General features: G+C 39.8%; 1 protein-coding gene across 1 annotated transcript in view; it reads left to right on the top strand.

Annotated features, from left to right (window-relative positions):
• Positions 1-19567, top strand: part of zfpm2a (zinc finger protein, FOG family member 2a) — a 162933-nt gene that overhangs the window by 81356 nt on the left and 62010 nt on the right. The window contains exon 5 of the mRNA XM_041794381.1: positions 17225-17336. Within this exon, the coding sequence (XP_041650315.1) occupies positions 17225-17336 (112 nt within the window). The remainder of the gene's footprint in view (positions 1-17224; positions 17337-19567) is intronic.

The raw sequence follows: 19567 nt of genomic DNA, 5'->3' as shown, positions 1-19567 counted from the left end.
AGCGACAAAAGTGTAATGACACCCTAATTTGGCTTACAGTAAATAATGAAATCACAGCAAAGTCACACAGCTCTAACATTAAGCTGTGGAGGAGCAGCGCTTTGGCACATCCAGGCTATTAAGGAGGAGAGTATGTGAGATCTGACTGGTGTCTGGGGAGCAGTCCTGCAGAGGCTGACGGGGAGGTGGGTAAGAATGAAAGGTAGGGAGGGTTACCGGCCCCCAGAGGAAGCAAATGGGAGCAAAAGCTAGAGCTGGCTTTAGCTATACGTTCTTTGGCAAGGAAGCTGATGTGGGCTGGCTGCTGGTAGATGACAGGCCTCAAAGCTGACTAAATTGATGGATGAAGCTGAGAAGGAACAACCAGTGGAGCATTACATGCAGTTGACCACGCAGGCCTGAAAAGAAGAGTATAAAGCTTGAAAAAAAAAGGAGAGATAGAGCAGGAACAGAGAGAGTGAGAGAGCAGGAAAAACAGAGGGGTAAAAGCATGACAGGAAATCTGAGCATCTGCAGGACAGAGATAGGGTCACATCTCTACAGTTTATCAAAGAGGAAAGCAGATTTCACAGCTGATGGGTTGGCGGTGGCAGGTCTGTAGACCCCAGGGGCTCAGCTTGGCATGAGGGACTGTAGTTATAGTTATTGCTGTTGCAGGCCTGTTAACACAATCATATTGCACTGTAATGGACAGTTTATATCCCTGCCTATGCTGTGGTATTTTTTACACTTTCTGTATCACTTTTAGATCAAAAACATATTTACTTTATCATTCATTTGCAAAGGTCATAGCTGCATGTAATACATAATACCTAAGAAGCTGCAGCAGCAGAAGGTGCAGAAAAAGGAAGAGCAGCAGAGGGAATGCAAAGCTCAGAACTAAAGGGGACAAGGTAAGCAGAAGACACAGCAAAATAAGGGAGGAAAAACAATCAGAAGAAATAAATCCGCAAAAGTTTGCTTTGTACCGCTGTTGTCTGGCTATTGTCTGCTCTGTTCCTCTTCCTCCTCCTCCCCCTCTTCTCTCTGACTGATGGAGCTGCCAGAGTGCCGTCTCATCCCTCACTTCTCTCACTGATCAATCAGACCATTAGACTCCAATTACAGCCGTAGCCTTGGCGCAGGTGAGCGACGAGCACATTCAGTCGGCTGCCGACAACGCCTCTGCCTGGCTTCCTTACACTCCAAATTAATGTAAATTAATAGTGACACTCAGACATAAATGGCTGCAATCGAGGGGCTAAATTAACAGTCTGGGTCGAAGCTATTGAGTAGCAGGTGTCTTTAAAAGTGGTAATTACCTATGCCGGACAGAACCAAGAGAAGAGGGTGGCCCACAGTTTGCCTGGAGTAAGAGGCCTGGCCCCACTGAGCTTTGCTTCCATTGTAGGTGTTAATAATTGATTGGGAGGCAAGCTATTAATGAGCAGCAGATTTAGAGCTCAGTTGTAAATGTGTGTTGATGAGGGTGTTGCCTTCTCTTGTACATTGCCTTACCAATGCTAATTACTGGGGCTTAGTCAAGGTGCGCTGTAATGAGTCTGGTTTGAATACAATTCTGGTCTTAATGTGTTTTGAGGGCCTTTTCCTGCATATCACAGAGTAATTGTAATGCATATGACTAGCTTAACTGAAGATTAAAATCCATGTAGCAACTGGTATCTTGTCTTCTGTCCTGGCCGTAAAAGAATAGTCAGCACAGTTTTATAATAGGGCTGTCAGAAGATTAAAATTTTAATTGTGATTAACCACACCCTTTTTATCACATTTTAAGATTCTGCTATTTTGCATTAAGAACTTTTTTGTGTTGTTTGTCCTTCAGCTCCTAAGACCCTGCATGCACATATGAGGACAAACAATTTTGGCTTTCCTACAACATGCAAATCGCTCTACTGTTAGAATTTTTCAGATAATTGTTCAGAATGTGCTTCAGATTTTAAGGAATTTGCTTGAAATGTTGGAAGAATTTGCTTTCGGGTATTTTGGGAAATTTGCTTTGGATTTTTTTTTTTGGCATCTTCATGGGGAATTTGGGAAATTTATTTGTAAATGTTTAGGACTTACGGGTTGTCATTTGAAATTTTCAGGAATTTTGGGGGGTTTTATAGGGAATTTGTTTGGACATTTGGTTGTTTCTGCCATTTCATAGAGTTTTGGAGAATGTATTTGTAAATTTTTAAAAATTTGTTTAGACATTTTAGAGGAAATTTGCTGTGATATTTGGAGAATTTGCTTGAAAATTTCTAGAAATTTGCATGGAATTTCCAAGGTTTTCTGATAAAGTTTGTCTGAAAGATTTGAGGACCATTTAAATAAATGTAATAAAAAGTATTGTAATCGTAATTTCTTTGAAATTTTAGTGAATTTGGGGGATTTTGGAAAGGGAAATTTCAAAGAAATTCCTGTTCAAAGATGAGGCTGACATTTGAACTTGTCAGGCCCTACTTATCTTAAATAAGTGGGAGAAACTAAAAGAGCTTTCCAATCAGCAGCTCAAGTCTCAGGAGGCTAAAGTAAGGGTAAGAGACTTCCTGTTGGACCTGCTTTTTTAGACAGATCAACAATTTTGACATGAACGTTACCATGGACAAATAAGCTTTTTATGGATCTTTAAGGAAATAAGGGGACAGTAAAAAGGTAATTTTTTGTCAGGTGACTCCTGACTTGTCCAGTGAGCTGTCACAGATTATTTTACAGTGAAATGTGACTTTAAGGAGCAGTGGTGTACTCATTTAACATCACTGTGTCTGCATGGAGATGCTGATGTGGCTAAACCAAAGTGTGCCAAAGAGACAATAAAGCATGAGATTAATTGCAATTAAAGAAAAATTAGTGCACTAATTGTGGACCTATACTAATCATGATTAACTCAATTAATCTTGACAGCCCTATTTTGTAATAACCAAAAAGCTACAATGAGTATGCAGATAAAAAGAAAGTAATTTGGAAGGAAATAGCATTGAAAGTGGGCGTGCTAATATGGCGTTATGATAATAATAATCTTAATGATAGTATGGTTGATGTTGCACATGCAAAGCTTTATTTGGAAGGAGAGAAATCTCTTTGATTTAGTTTTGTTAAAAGAGCCTTTGAATAATTCTTGTTTTTAGTGTGACTCTAAGTGGGGCTAGAGATTCATATATTATCTAAAATGCACATGAGAATGAAGCCATTAAATGCCCCTTTTCCATGCACAAAGGCGTATTTAATGGCTTGTGTTTTGGGTAATAGTGTCTATATTTGTGTAGGGGGACGTGTGCAAGCACCTTGTTGTGTGTGAGGCTGTGAGCTGCTTTTGGCTGTGAACAGAGAGCTTTAGCTTGTAGACTACAGAAGAGTGAAAATGTCAAGATACTGTCCTAATTTTCACCTGGGACAGAGAAAGAGGCAGAGGCTGTCAACTGATGGAGTGTGATTATTGTGTATTTTAGTACAAGGGTACGAATATGGGCTTGTGCAACCAAAAAATGCTCCAAAAATTATTCAGCCCATCACTCAAGCCATTTATCTCACCCCTTTTGCCCACCCTCTCCCTCCAATATGTTTATTGTTAGCTACCCCTAAACTTTAACAAGTGGTGGCGGATTTTTCTGTTTCAGAAATTATATTTTTCTTCTTGTCATTGCTTCATTAATCAAGAGGAGGCATTCTGAAAAATGTTTTGTTTTGTAGGCTGCAATCTATTTTGTGTGTGTGTGTGTTGTAGTTAATCTGCGCCCGTGGCAGGTTTCCCCTCCGAAACGCAGCGCTAAGCAGCGGTATCGCAGGCCTATTGTTGTAGCCTCTGTCATAGCAAGGAGAGCCTGATGCAGGCCTGGGCTCGCCTGATAAGGAAAAGAGGATTCAACATGGCTGGAAAGGAGAATCAGTGGGACTTGAGAGTGGAGTACGGATGGGGCAGATGCTCTCGCGTACACACAAACATACTCACACAGAGGATGAGACACACATGTTCTACACACAGCCACACATACACACAAATCATCACCATCATCACACTGGCACATGCACAGGCAATTATTTACAGTAACATCCAATTACATATGCAAGAAGGCACCCCAGGATAGGACCTCAATGCAGCATGATGGCTAAATGACACAGACGCATAGCCCCGAATATGAACGCACAAACAAATCATTAAACAAAAATACAAAAAAAATCAACAGATTCAATTCTTCAACAGATACAATTTTTGATTCATGTTTGCATTAAAAGGTGGACTTTGCCTTCTGTTTCTAAGTAGCACTGTCTCTGAACCTGTTTGAAAACAACACACTTTATCAAGACTAACAGGATTTGAATTTGTGTGTCGGACACAGAAATAATTTTGGCACAATGAATGTGGCTCCATCTAATGAAATAATGGGCCCAAATTTTAGGCGGGGAACCAATTTGTGATTGCATGCATCAATTATTTCTTGGGTTTCAACCAATATCAAGGCTCGGGTCTCTTCAGATGGGTAAAATGGAAATTATCTGGCATGCTTTTTCTTGTTTAATGGTGTCCATATCTATCTTTAGCATTATCAATGGTTTTCATGCTTTTATACATCCGCATCCTAGCACATTTTATTGAAGGCAACCTTAAAAAGTGGGATTTTTAACACTGATGGCACTGTTGATAAGTTTGTTAGTTTTATTTATTTATTTATTTAATCTATCTATTTAAGTTCGGCTATATTTATCCACCAATCCTCAACTTTCAAAGTTTTAGGGCACTATCATGGCAGCAGAAAGGTGCCTTTCTTTTTTTTCCGTTTGATATTCTTTCTTACACCCAGTGGTCACTAGAGGTGTAACTATCCAGCGATGTACATCCATGCATCGATTGGTTGATTAATTAACCAATGGATAAGAGCAGAGTAAAAAAAAACAAACACAAAATAGGAAATTTTTATCTCTGAAATGATCCATCGCAAGTAAGACCCCCTCCAGGTTTGGATTGTGGCTCTTGCAAAGGTATTATTTCCACAATCTGGTTCTAAAGTTGAGCAGGGTTGAGTAACACTGACTTAGACTGAACAGCGGTAGATTAGAAAGCAATAATAAAAGCCGTTAATGTCTTATTTTGTGCCTTAAACAATTCAAAAGCCATAATGTACGGCATGTTTTGTCATTCTCAGATGACAAAGAGTATCAAAGAAGAGTTCTGTGTCTTTTGGCTCAAACTAGAGAGGAGTGAAGCGGGCAAATGTTGGATTGATGCTGTGGTTTTACTGATTTTAAGCTAGCGATCGCTCTGTGACCGCAGGGGCTGTAGTCTGTCTACTTATTAAAGGGATGTTCCAGTATTTTATAAGCCGAGTCGTATGAAGTTCATAGCACTAGTAGTGGTATTAGTATCCAGTGATTTCAGTGAGCATTGCTCCTTTAAGAAGGACTCACTGGTTGTGCTGGCCAGGAAGCTAGGCTATACAGCGTAACACATGGGTACACTTCCTTCCTGGAATTTAGTGCGTTTTTGGTAATAATTGGGTGCAAAACAGTGTCTGTCCAAACATACGGACTATCAAAAATTGTATTTTAAACCCAGAAAACCTCTGTGTTTTTGTCACTATTTTGCAGTACAAAAGCATATAACCAGTAGCCAAAGTCTGCATATACGACATAAAAGCCAAACAACCAGCTCTACTGAGCTGACCCACACGATCTGGATCTCTAAAAAGAGACAGATTTCCCCGACGAGCAAGACTGGAGGTTGGTAAGATAAACATCATCTGAGGAAACATGGGTAGGATGAGTTTAATGCTAAAATATGGCAAAACTGTGCTGAACCAAGCTGGATCACTTCATGGGAAAGGACCATACAGGAGAGGCTCGCCCAGGATTTAGATGAAGGCTGTTTTTTAAAATTCCTGCCTGATGCCGTGTATCTGTGACTTTTAATAAACTTCTAAAATTTCTGCATGAATATTTCACTACTTTCTGGACACAAAAATAGTTTAAGTTTTCCGAATGTTTATATTTTCACACTTGGCATAGTCATAAACAGATCAATACCTGGACTTTATGGCAGTGTTTCTCAATGTAGAAATCACTTCTCACCCACCAAGGGATGTTTTCTGCTGCTGCAAGAACCATAAAAACAGCAAAACATAGGTCTTGTTCTTTATTGAATACAGAAACTTTTCACAAATTAATCAGCTAAAACGGCTTTTTTCTGTAACTGTGAAATTCAGGTTGAATCAAAATTGTATCACGGCAGATTTTGGGTTATCTGAAAATATCAGGAGCAAGTTCCGGTGAAAAGCTGGTGCATTTCTACCCTGAGAATGCAGAACATAACCTAATCTTAGACTTCCTAATGCCCGCTCTAAACTCTCAAGTCTGTGGCGCACTGTGTTCCTGATATTGAGAGATTGTTTTTTGGACATTTGGGCATACTGTACATCTGTGGTTCATAATACACTTCTAATGAGCTTGTTCCACACAGGATACACAACAGCTCACCTCCTCCACAGTGTAACAACACTGCATTTGCTTTTATTACCAAATAGAGTTTTTCATGGAATAAAGGGCTGGAAGATGAAACATTCATACAATCTCATACAACAGATAGTTGTTTTTATAATAAATCGCATGCATGTTTATACAATATATCAAAGATTTATTCTACATGCAAAAAACATTATTAACTATGAGTGTTACTTCTTATTGGTTTCCAACCTGGGGTCTAGGACCCTCCTTTTGGGGGCGCCAGAGATTTCAGGGGGGGTGTGAGGGTCTGTCTGCTCAGAGGTTGTTAAAATTAGGGTCTTTCAAACTATCTAAAATCATGATTAAACACACAAATGGTTCATATAAGCATCTTTTGGTAATAACACTTGTGTTTTGGCTATTTTGTTTGGCTGTAAATGATGAAAAAATTCAAATTGATGTGAATTTTTTTGACAGCAGTAAGTCCCTTTATTCTTTCATGTGGGTCGTGGGGGGCCACAGCTCTTCTCAGATATGTGAAGGGGGCTCAATGGATAAAAGGTTAAGAACTGCTGTATTATGGAATATAGACAGGGATTACATCAGGAAAATTAAGCAATATTATCGGCCCAGGTTTTTTTATATTGAGCTCACAAAACAGGAGTCAGCATAGATCCTGCCCACCGCTGACTTTGAGGATAAAGAATCTGATCATAAATGAGATTGCAGTTTAGCAGCTTGTGCAGAAATGTTAACCACATTTTTTTTATATATCATGTTTAATGTTTTAGTGAAACACAAAAATGCAACACATTTTTGTGGTTTCAGTGGCAAAGAGACAAGCTTGACCAGCTGGAGCGTCGTCTATACAAGAGTTAAGACTGAAATCCACCGTGTAAATACCAATGCATCAACCTGCAGGTTCACCTGGTTCATAAAAGGAATGAGAGCCTCTGATTGGTTTGATTCATGTTTAATGCTAAAACACACCTGTGAGTAGTCATATGACACATCCAGGCTTGTCCTCTGCCCCTACCTCTACACCCAGACCTAGTGGTGCATAACTACTAAAATCTAGTCTGACAGCTCCAAATCTCTTTGTGCCACACACTCTGGACTGTGTATTTTATGCCATCAAAATAGGACCTTTAGTGTTTATGGCTGAAACTCTGCCTCCAACAGCTTTACATATTAGCAGTGAAGCACTCAGTCAGTAAGGTAGTCAGAGCTATTATGGTCACAGCCAAGCTCACTGTTTGAGAGATAATGCATGGTTGACTTGATCTACAAGTGAGCCTGACATTTTTCCTTCCTTGCATCACAACACAACGACTCAAACTGATTTTGTAGGGCCTGTGATAAGCACGGCAGGACTCACTGATTTGTTTTGTGCTCACTGCAATGGCTGTATGCTTTCCAAAGATAGAGATAGAGAGCGGTGCTTGGAGTTAAACTTTGACCAGGGAAGTTTTTAAAGTGTTATTCCTCTAAAATAAAGACCACATTTTGTAGAAATCCTGTTCTTGCATTATATAGTTGTTCCTTTCTTCCAAAGAGTTGTAAAGTAGCAGAATTAAAATACTAAAATTCTTATTAGGAGTTGTTTATTGCGTTGATTTGTTCCATGAATACTCTCTTACTTATTACAGTTATGGCTTAGAGAGAAACAACTTTAAATCTAAATCATTTTTTTCTCTTTTTTCAGGCCCATTAAGGATCCCACCTCCTTTGGGCTCTTGCTAGCCAGACCTAACCCCCTTCCCTCCAAACTTCCATGCCCATTCTCACAACTCTCTTGGTGTGAACTGTCTGCCTTTGCACCAACATTTTTGAGCAATTATTCATCTTAAATCAGAAATCTGAAGAAACACATGCAACAGAATGACATTGATTCGGTCAGATGAAGCATGGAGGAGGAGCTGGGGTGGAGGAGGGATGCAAAAAGCAGCTTGCAGGAGGAAGCAGCAAAACATAGCCAGGCTGGAGCAGTTTAAATATGGCAGCATGAGTATGATTAGCCAATAGCAGGCTTAGATAGAATCAGCTGATGATGGCTTGCATGAGATAAGCTGATCTCCAATATATGGCAGAGCTTGACGTCGTGGCCTGTCGATTTATAAAAAACGACACTGGATGACATCTACAGTGGAATCCATGAGAGTACACATGGCATTCCAGCAGGAAGCGAGTGGCAGCAAGCACAACAGGCTCTACCAGCTGAGATTTCAGGAATGTAAAGCCATGGCCCTTATCATCCCTTCTGAGGGAAGTTAACAGATGTAGAGTGGAAGTCATCCCTGTATTTTTGCTTACAGCAAAGAGCTTTCTATACATTGAAATTGCCACCCTTAGAAATATGTCAATTTTCCACCTCTTTTTCTCTTTTGGTCCTGTTGGCATGGGAAGTGGAGAACCACAGAGGCTTTGCTTGCTTTGCCTCCTTCAGAGGAAGAAGGACAGCCTCCCTACAGGGAGGCAAACCCCTGCTGGTAGACCTTGATAAGTCCTTGCTGTCCCTCATTCTGGCCTTAGCCCTCTGATGCTCAGCCTAGTTGGCGCTGGGCCTACCTTAGACAAAGCCCTGTCAAAATGACTCTGGACGGATGAATAACCAAGCAGAAAAATTCAAGTCTTCCAACAAAAAAAGGTTAGCATTGAAGATAAGAAAGCTGATAGGTTCTGGAGGAGATGAAGGTCTGGACAGTGTCCATACCCTCCCTGGTGGTCCGGCGGCGCCTCATTAGATGGATGTGTATGAAAAAGTCAAAGCAGAAATATTATACCAAGGGGTCGTCTGCAAACTAATTGGGTAACAAAGACCATTTCCAGCTCAGAAACCCATCTTTTAACAGTCCGTGTGCTGAGACTCTGATAAGAGAGTTCACGTCTAATGCATTTAGTGAGGGGCAAGTTCACCATCTTTATCTTATTTACTTTACTTGGTGTAAATATTGTTGGTCTTTTACGAGGGATTTAGAAAGACCCCATTTCTCTAAAGTGCAGCCATGGATCAAACTATTGAACACTGCGGCAAAATGTAGACTATCAGGTGGTATGCAAATCACAGATGCCTTTGTTCAGGCTGGTCTTCATTAGAACAGAGTTACATTTGCTTTGCATTTCATGTACTTCCTTTCTCTAGACCGTCTCACCTCTCTTCATAGGGTTTTAAATTTGTTCTATGTTTATTATAATTATTATTCTGAATGCTAAGATATGGACTGAAGCCCAGTTTGAATCAGGAGGTGAGATTGGACACACTGACTGAGTCATCTGAAATATAAACTCAGAAAATGCCTTTCTAATGCTTCATGAAATTTACCAACAGAAAAAGAGGAGAGTTCAAAAGAAAATAAAAATGCAATACCTACAGGGGGCACAGAGGTGTAACTGAAGTCTGGAGCTTTATTCAAGCATCATTCCTTCCATGTTATTGTTTGTCTTTATTAACTCATCCTATCCTGGTTCTCTGTGTGAGCAGGGATTTGTTGTTGCCCCATTGGCTGATGACCTCTTAGGTCCCTTTCTTTCTTTTTGAAAGGAAAAATCCCCCATCCATATGTTTATTCCTGACGGAGAAAGAGTGGATCTGTCCAGAGAATATGCTACCTGCCACTTTGACCCCTAGGGGCTGCGGTAATATCCATACAGGTGAACATTACTGGCTGTGGGTTCCCTATTATGTTCCCTCACACAGTTTCATGCAGCTCGAGGACTCAGTCCTAACTTACATGCAAAAGATCAAACAAGTCCTTCCCAATTGAATTCAAATGGGAAATTTTGAGTAATTCAAGTGGAGAGTAGTGAAGCGACAGGGCTGTTCTGTCCCCTAACCAAGGCTGACAAATAATACATGTGAGTCTATACACCTCTGAAACATGATTGAGTCCTGGAGCACATGCTTTAAAATGCAGCTGTCTCTTGTTTACAACTACAATTGATTCTTAGGACACACACTATCCAAAGTTTTGGAGGCAGGCATTTGAAGTTGAATTTAACATTATCCATAACAAAGAAAGTTGGGGATGCTGTGCATGATGCTGAAGGGCTGGGGAAGAGAGTGGAGGTTTGGACTTGTTCAGGAGAGAGTTGTGTGGGTGATGTACAAATATTAGAGGAAAGACAACTGACATAAGAGAGGAGAGGAGGAGTAGAGATAAAATGATTTTAGAGACTATAGTGAAATAATTAAAACAGGGGGGAGATGTTTAGTGAAGCAGTGATTCCCAGCAAGGGGGGTGTTGGTTCCTGTCTGCTCTGAGTGTGTCAAAAAAATCATGATGACAGAAAAAATGTACCACAGTGTAATAGGGCCACCCTAGAATAGCGGTTCCCAATATGGGGTCAGTGGACCCCTAGGGGGGCACTAAAGATGTCAAGGGGGGTTGTCGGGTCCTGTCCACTCTGAGGTTGTCAGAATTAGATGTACGTAGAGTGCTTAACAAATTTATTAGACCACCTGTCATATTTGTCTCAGAGACCATCCGGCATCATGAAGTGCTTTAATACGGACTCTTTCATTTTCACTGAGCTCTCCATGTTTTACCATTTTGAACAGGAATGAGGAATTTCAAACTGAATTCACCTTTTCATACCCAAATTTGAGCCGGCTCACTGGGCTTCTCTGAGAAGTCAGAAATGAATCAAGCATAACATTCAACCACTAAAACTCATTTTTCTGTTCAGGAATGCAAGTAAATAACTATAATTTCACATATTAATCAAGAAATAATAATGTGCTTCACGATTTTTTCAGTTTTTTTGTAAATCAGTAAATTTGAAAATCCATGGATAACAATAATAATTCTATTTTAGCATTAAAAATATCATTTGGGTTAAAGAGCTTCTACATATTGGTGTATTAACAATTGCAAAAACAAAAAATGATTTTAATAATTACCAATGCTGTTAATTTAGGGCAGCTGTGGCATAAACCTTACTTTGGGTGGTGGTCTAATAAATTTGTCAAGCACTGTATATTTTTTAAAACATAATTTGAAACAAAAAGTATCAGAGCATATTGGGATCACCTTTCAGGATAAAAAAGCCAAGAGAATCCTTTGATTTTTGAGAAAAAGTTAAAATTTTTGAGTGAATAAAAGATATTTTTGATGTTGTAAAGTCATCTATTTACAAGAAACCAAACCTTGAATGTCTGGGTTTAAATAGCTTTACAAAAAGCTTCATACATTTACAAGAAAAAACAGGAAATTTCTGAATGTAAGAAGTTGTACATTTTGACATTAACTAGAAAAAAAAAATCAGGTTTTTAAAGTTATAAATTAACAACATTATAAAGTCAATAATTCGTATGGCACCAAACTGAAATTAGTGGTTGGATAATCCTATTTTACAGAAATGTCTCTTCTTAATCCAGATAATAATGATAATCTGATTATTCTGGACTAAAATCACAAGTATTTCCTTATTGATCTGTCCCAGTGAGAAGTGTCATTCAATTAGACTTTCAACTGCAGGACTTGTGCAAGGAAAAAGTGTCATCTGGTATGATTTTTTTCCATGCAACTGGCTATTTTTGACTTTTTAAACCTGAAAATTGTGATTTTTTAAAATCAAAAGATACTCCACTTTTTTATATGGTCCTTATATGCTGTCATAATAATGGATAGTTTATACATAGATCTTTTATGTAGGCCTACTGTGTTTGGATTTTGTCATTGAAAACAATTAAAACTGATGTTTAATTTTTCCAAGTGGGTTCTGGGGGGCGGGGCTTAATTTTTCTTAGATATAAGTGGGGGGTCCCTAAGAAAAAAAGGTTGGGACCCACTGTAGTAAAGGATGGGAGTGAAATGAAATACAAAAGAAAGAAGGAAATGAAAGGTACCAAGGGTGGAGGAGGGCTTCTTGTCTACAGGGCAGGTTGAGCTTACACTTAACTGTTTGGCTTTAGAGTTAGAGATTCACAATGTGCCTGGAGGGCTGGATAGAGTACAGCCTACTGCTGGATCTCTATTCCCTCTTCCCAGCCCATTTTAGAAAGCAAAGATTTATAATAAAGCAAACAAAATGTAGAAAATAAAACCCTACTTAATAGCTCTTAATCAACAAGCACAGCAGCCAGTCGTTGATATCCCTTATAACTGCTCAGCACCCAAAAAATAACATACAGTGATCATGCCCTTCCATCCTCAGTCATTCTAAATAGTGTCAGTGTGAGCATTAGCTTGAGTGAAATAAGTAATAGCTAATGCAGCACATGAACTTTGATGCTTATGGCCCAGTCAGCAGGATAAAAGGTGATTTAAATGAGGAAATATTTATTCCTCATAGTGTTGCCATGATAGCAGCTACTAAATAAAGGCACATGCGCACAGTTATGTGTGTCCCTTTAAAGATTCCGGGAACAGCAGTGACTCTCAGTTTAATCGATTTTAAAATGAAAAGTCAATTTAACAAAGTTGAAAAGAGAAAGATGGGCTAAGGGAAGAAAAAAGCATTCTCTTGCACTCAAGCAGTAAACTAACTGCCGCACAGAGCAGGCAGAGATTTCAGCTGAATTATCTCCCACCTCACATTTGCTCTTAGGCAAGCAGTTTAAAAGCCAAGCGATTGAGCCAGTGATCCAATTTGAAATGCAGAAATGATTAGAGCAACTTGCCTCATTTCATATCGAAATTCTCTGATTTATGACAGGGCACCAGCCAAGATCTATCTCTGAAAGGAATTAGTGTGCAATTCCTGCATATTTTTGTTATTTATTCACCCAATAGCAGGGGCTATAGCTTTAGAGAGAGGAAAGAGGAGGAAGAAAAAGGAATGGAAACTGTATGTAGCTATCTTTTAATTCAAGCAGATGTAAGCAGCCATCTCGACGGGTTGAAAAGAACAGAAACAACACAGGTATTCCCCACTTTATTAGAGGTGTTGACCGAGAATCTTATTTCAGGGTACAGTTAAAAAATGCACAGCCCCCTAACTCAAAATTCTGCTCTTTTTCCAAGCATGTATGGAAGAGGAGGAACACAGATTGTGAGGTTAGCTCTGGCTGTTTTATTCAACAAAAAAAAGACCTTTGCAAGCCATCCATCCTTGAGGCTAGGAAAATATTAATACACCAAGCGATAACGAGGGCTAGAGGAAAATCTTCCTTAATGAAATTTCCAGTTGACCACATGCAATTTGTTTCATCGCAGTGAACAACTAATTGTAAAGGATGTTATCAAGGTGTGAGCGTGATGTCTTCTGTAAACTGACTGGTAAAACAGGTACCAACTCTTTATCCTCACTCCTATGTTAGAAACAGAGAACATATAAACTGGACATAACACTTTCATAAGCCTTTTATTTTTTTCTGCTACTAACTGGAAAGGAACAAAGTATGTATGCAGAGGAAATCAGTCATTTTTAAGAGTGCAACCAGGTTACTCCAAAGCAGTTATTATTTGACCTGGTGTTTTTATTTTTAAAATGGCGCTACTTGATCGCATGTGAATGCTTAAAGCTCAGTGTTCAAATCCAAAGACTGAATCCAGACAGGGTGGTTTTGATCTCTCAGTCGTCTAAATCCTGCAGCTGTGGGATCAAGATGGATACAGTGCTAGTTAGTGACCTTGGTGGAAAGAAAAAAAAGATGATGAGGGGAAATAATCCCTCTCACTAAGGTTTGTATCGATTTCACCTGGCCTGACCATGAAGCAGGTTAAGAGTAGCCAGTAGTGGTGAAATGGTCAGCCGTGATATCATTAGCTTGTTGTTTACACAGGAAAGCAGAGAGTTAGAGGAAGGCTGAGTGTCACAAGCCACTTTCTTCTTCACCTCCTTCAGCTGATCAGAGGATCATGGTATCAAGGAGGGATTAGTAGCGACTTGGGATTTGTGTGATTGGTTAATTTATTGCGGTGATGGCAGGTCTTTCATCTATGGCAACATTTAATCAGCGCAGCCACAGAGGCTATTACAGGTTAGCTCCTTTCTGGAGTCAGTCCGGCTGTGCCATCAGCTCTATCACAATTCCCCTGAAATTTCCAAATTATCTGGAACAGGCTTTAGCTTCTCAGTAATAAAAATTAGAACAGATTCCTGATAGAAGCTTTTGCTCACACAGGGCCAATTATAAATAGCACAGCCTTGCCTTGGAAGAGGTAAAGTGGAGGGAAAAAAATCCAACTCTGAGGGATGTGCACGGAACTTATCGTTCAGCCCCTGCCCCGCTCTGATCCAAATCCGTGTGGCTGAAAATTTATATTAGATTTTATCACAGACGCCTAAGTCCAGAAAAATCAATGAAGGTTATCTTTTATGTTGCAGCAACTTGTGAAAATATTGATTTTCATTTTACAGCGAATTTGGAGCATCAGTTTGTAATCACTTCCTCGCTGACTACACTGTTTTGGTCACTGTATCTCTTACACGAGGAACGGTAACAGAGCTCAGAGAAAAAAAAAAAAAAATACCGGAGAGTATTGAAACCACTGGAGTGAAAGCAGAGGGTGGATTAACCATAACACAGCACATAGACAGGAAGTCCAGAGGGCATCTACAAGCTCTGACAGGGATGATAGCCTGCAAACTGATATTAAACATTATATCTCTATAAACAAACACAGTTTCTCTAATATAGATGTTTTTATTGTCTTTATTTATTTTAGGCATTACAAAGATCAGTAGCAACAGCCTGTCTTTATATATTAAAATACACAGAAAAGGGAGGAGGACTTTTTGTTGTTGACCTTTACAACTGATGTCAGTGGTTCCAATGTTTTCATGTGAAGGCCCTCCTTCCTGCATTGACGCCATTGTGTCTTAATCCAAAGTATGCATGGCGTAGTTTCTCTTTGTCTTTGTGATGCCTGATACTTGCAGCATGCTTACACAGCACATAGGCCGCTATTGTCAAAATACGTGCATTATGAAACTGCCACGGCTTGTTGCTGCTCTGTTTCTGACAAAAGAAAATGAAGACATTTCTGTTTAATCAGAATGAGACATTGCACATAGACTTGGATGTTGTTTTTTCTGCAATAACCAAAAAAAAAAAAAAAAATCATATTACAAGTAATGTTTGATCATTTCTTACAATGTGAAGATGTTCAGTTAATGCAGCTTTTGTCTCCATTGGCCACATTAAGAGCAGCTAGAATTTCAATTCCCAGAGGCTCAGAGGGACCGTAGAGAGGCCTCACACTGCTGAATAAGAGATGGCTCCAGTCTGGAGATCTAAGGAAGGGTTAATCTGATTCCTATTTTAGATAGTTGTCCTAGCAACAATCGGCCAGTCTGCTCTGCTCCTTTGACAGGGGTGTGAGATTTTCAGGTTAGCCAGATAGAAGACTTTATTGTGAAGCTAATTTGAAATGTGAAATCGTGGATGCCTCAAATTACAGTGGTCCCCTCTCTGTCATCTTCAGCCAACACAGGATAAGAAGAAGCCAGGAGAAGGAATAAGATTATCAGCATACCGAATTTACTTTGTTCGTGTGATCAGCTGGGTTTGCCAGAACGTAGTTTTCAAAGTGATACACAAACACGTAAATATATATGTTTTTCCTGACATTTTTTCTAATTTTGCTGTAGTCTGCTATCATATTTTCTATGTGAAAATAATACTCCTAAAAATCAGTCTGTCTGCCAGCCTCAGAATAGATAGAGTTCATGGAAAAGAAATGGGCAGGTGGATGAGGAGGAGGAAGAGGAGGGGGAAGCATGCAGGCGCGCTGCGGGAGCACAGTGCTCATCTCTTGTGCATATCTGGGCCAATTCAGACCTTTAACATGCTCAAGTGACATTTGCATTTATCCTTGAAGGTTGTTGCCTTTAACGGGGGGGGAAATAAGTGAAAAGCACAAGAGGGAGTAGCATTTTTCTGTTGCATTAGGCAAGATGGACAGTGTTCTGTCACTGCCTGCCTCAGATGGAAAAAGGAATGAAGTGTCGAGATTGCACCCTAACCCATTTTCTCTTTGCTAAACTATTTCTGTATCATCCTAATGAAGAAGGGCCCCTGGATTCAAAAGTAATGGCCTTGAAATGCTGGCATTTCCCTCAGAGTTCTAGGCTACTAAACCCGGCTGTCTGATACCCCCCACCACCACCACCACCACCACAACCACAGAACTCCTCCTCCAACAAATCATTTTGCAAGATGCAAAGACAATGTTGTCAAACAGCACAGTAGAACACTATAGTAATTGAAATGAGGATATGAATTATTAAACAAAATGGGTTTGCATTACATTGAATGAATCTATTATGGCGGATACTGCATTCCCTGTTTTATTTTTTCTTCCTGAGGAATAAAAATCCTCGTTTGACCTCTGACCAAGAAGAAAAATGACCCCTACACGTTGAGAATAATTTTTCCAGCACATTAGAAAAACTATGACCTAAATCACCCTTTGAAATGGATACTGATTCTTTGAATTCTTCCCTGCTTGTTTCAGATGAAGGTGATAGTGAGGCACAATACGCCCCAAGTTCAACCCTTTCTCTGTGAGGAACCATCTCTTTCTCTCTTTCTTTGAATACACCCAAAACACCTTAGATATTATTCTTAATCCAAGAGAGCTGATTTGGATTTAATGGGAATATTTTTTTCATGAAAGGCCAGGCTCCTGCACCCAGTTGTCACCTCTCAAATAAGTCAAACAAGAGCACAAAACCCGCCCTGATTCTCAAATCTTCTCGACAATGTAATGTCTGTTTTGGGTAGACGAGAGTTAAACACTGTATAGTCTTTAAAATGGTCCCTTCATCGCAGCTGAGGACCAAAACTCAGTGGTTATTAATGCGTCTTTAATCACCAAAATAAGCAAATGATTACTGTTTGTTATCTGTCCCCGTCCAGAAGACGAAAAGCACTGTCCCGGTGGTGCTGAGCACGGGCCCCAGGTGGCTGCTGGATGTGACTTGGCAGGGAGCGGAAGACAACAAAAACAACTGTGTGGTGTACAGCAAAGGTAAGCAAGCAGCGCCGACATCCTGTTATCTCTCTGCAGCGCAACACACCACACCACACCACACCACAGCACCACTGCAAAGACACTGACAATTCTCCATCCTCCACTCCTGCCCGTCTTCCTCTCCGTCTGTCTCTCTCTGTCTTTTTTCGCCTCTTTCTCGCTCTCCTTGCCTCAAAGTCAAAAATATACAAAAAAACGCATGTGCAGGGACACACAAGGAGGCGTGCATGCTCAGACTCCTACACCATATCTGTCTCACTTTAAGGAGTAATTTGTTGCACTGAAATTCTGATTAAGAACTGAGAAACATCACTTGACACTCAAAGTTAATGGTCTTTAGATTTCTGAGGTAATTAATGCACCTCTTTTATACCAAGTGAATCCCTATCTAAGCGCAGATAAGCACAAGTGAAGCCACTCTGCTTCATTTGTTTTCTTACTGAACTGTGTTAAGAAATCATATGATCCCTACCAGATATGGATTTTTATGCTGCAAAAGAAACTCCACATACCTGTCAGAAAATCATTTTCTGCCACAAATGACTGACTGCACACTCCTTAATCAGGTGTATTGTTCAGAAAAGCCTCATTAAAACAGCCCAACATGGATCTGCGGGGATCTGAAGAGAGCCTTCCCTGCTGCAAATTGTATGGGATGATGCTTAAACTGTTGCCCTGACACTTCGGTCTGTACTGTCACTTCTCATGAAAGCACCAGGCTTCTGCGGCTGTAATTGGGTCTTGACGGGTTTCAACCAGAGAGACACAGCAAAATAAATACATAAATAAAGATGTGTTTTGGATTCCAAAGGGTGAAGGAAAAAGGCTCCATTTATCACTTTTCAAAAATGATTACCCCGTGACAATACCCCCAAAGCTGAAATGGAGCTTCTTCTCTCTCAAAGTGAATAAGTGGCAGGAGTGGGATTTGCAACCCGGATTTTCAGTCTTCCAATTCTCATCTACTAATCACTAGACTGCACTGGGGAGTTATCCTCTTAACCGGCTACTTAACTTTGTGCTCTTTATCACCAAATCATTAAAGTTTTGATAAGCTGTTAAAGAAGATTATGCACTCCTTTAAAATCTTCTAATCTTTTTTTTCTGGGAGACTGACTGTATGAAACAAAAAAGGTCAAAAACAGTTTTTTTTTACTTTGAAAAAAAAATCTCTGCCACTCCTCATGTAAGGCTCCTAAAGATAGCATCAAGTACAGCACAAGCTGTGTTATCACCTCAGCTGTGTATCTCTCACAGTTCCTTTTTCCTGTCAATTCCAGTTTGACCTTATTAAATTAAACACAATAATATCTCTAGCAGCCCCTTGTGAGAGGCGTTTCAATGTTTTACTGTGTAAGTTCATTATAGCAAATCCTCCACAAGATTCTTCACACCCTTGCCAACTGATTAGGAATGATAACAGAGATGTTGAATTAATTTAAATCTCTAAGTATTCTATCGCCTCGTAGTTGCACCCTGAAAGCATGATGGAAAAATGTTCACTTTTGAGTGAGTTTTACAATAAATCTCCAAAAATCAATACTACCATGATACTTCAAGGAAGGCCTACTACAATCAGGCTGTAATTACATGGCTCACTTGAACAACTTTGTGCCAACTTGACCATAAAGCTTTGGATGAATTGGTTAGGTGTCTGTTATACCCAGCTCTCTCTCAAAAAATTGTTCCACATCTTGCTCTGGGCGACTTTCTTTAGGTGGACCAGGAGTGAGTTCAGAAAGTGGTGAAGTGTTTGATGCCTTGCATCTGGACTGTGACTCAATTTTTACCAGCTATTCTTTCCATCGCCCACTTTAAACATTTCAATCTGCATGAGGGACACCCTCTGGAGGTGACATTGAAATTGAAAGTCAGCATGCTGAAAATATCAAATCTTTCGGTGAATTCATTTTAAAATTTGGGCTTCACTTAAGTTTTAAAGCAGTGCTGGGATTGTGTTTATCATGTCAATACTGTAGTGGATCAACTAAAGGGAAAAAGGTTCAACAGGAACTTTCCTTCCCACCTCGTAAAGCTGGGGTCCAGATTGTTTATCTTCACCCCTTTGCTATTTCTCCTCTGTAGGCTGCTTCATTGCTCCCTGAGATACGTTACTTATGGAAAACAGTGAATATCTCCATAAACAGTATGCCTGTGAAATATGTTTTGGCTCACGTTTCAGTGGTCTCAGCCCTGTATGGCTGCCTGCAAAGATAGTAGCAGTTCAC

Source organism: Cheilinus undulatus, linkage group 8 (assembly GCF_018320785.1).
Source record: "Cheilinus undulatus linkage group 8, ASM1832078v1, whole genome shotgun sequence".
Classification (NCBI taxonomy): Eukaryota; Metazoa; Chordata; class Actinopteri; order Labriformes; family Labridae; genus Cheilinus; species Cheilinus undulatus.
Note: the sequence above shows the minus strand (reverse complement) of the source record. Positions and strands in the feature narration are given on the sequence as shown.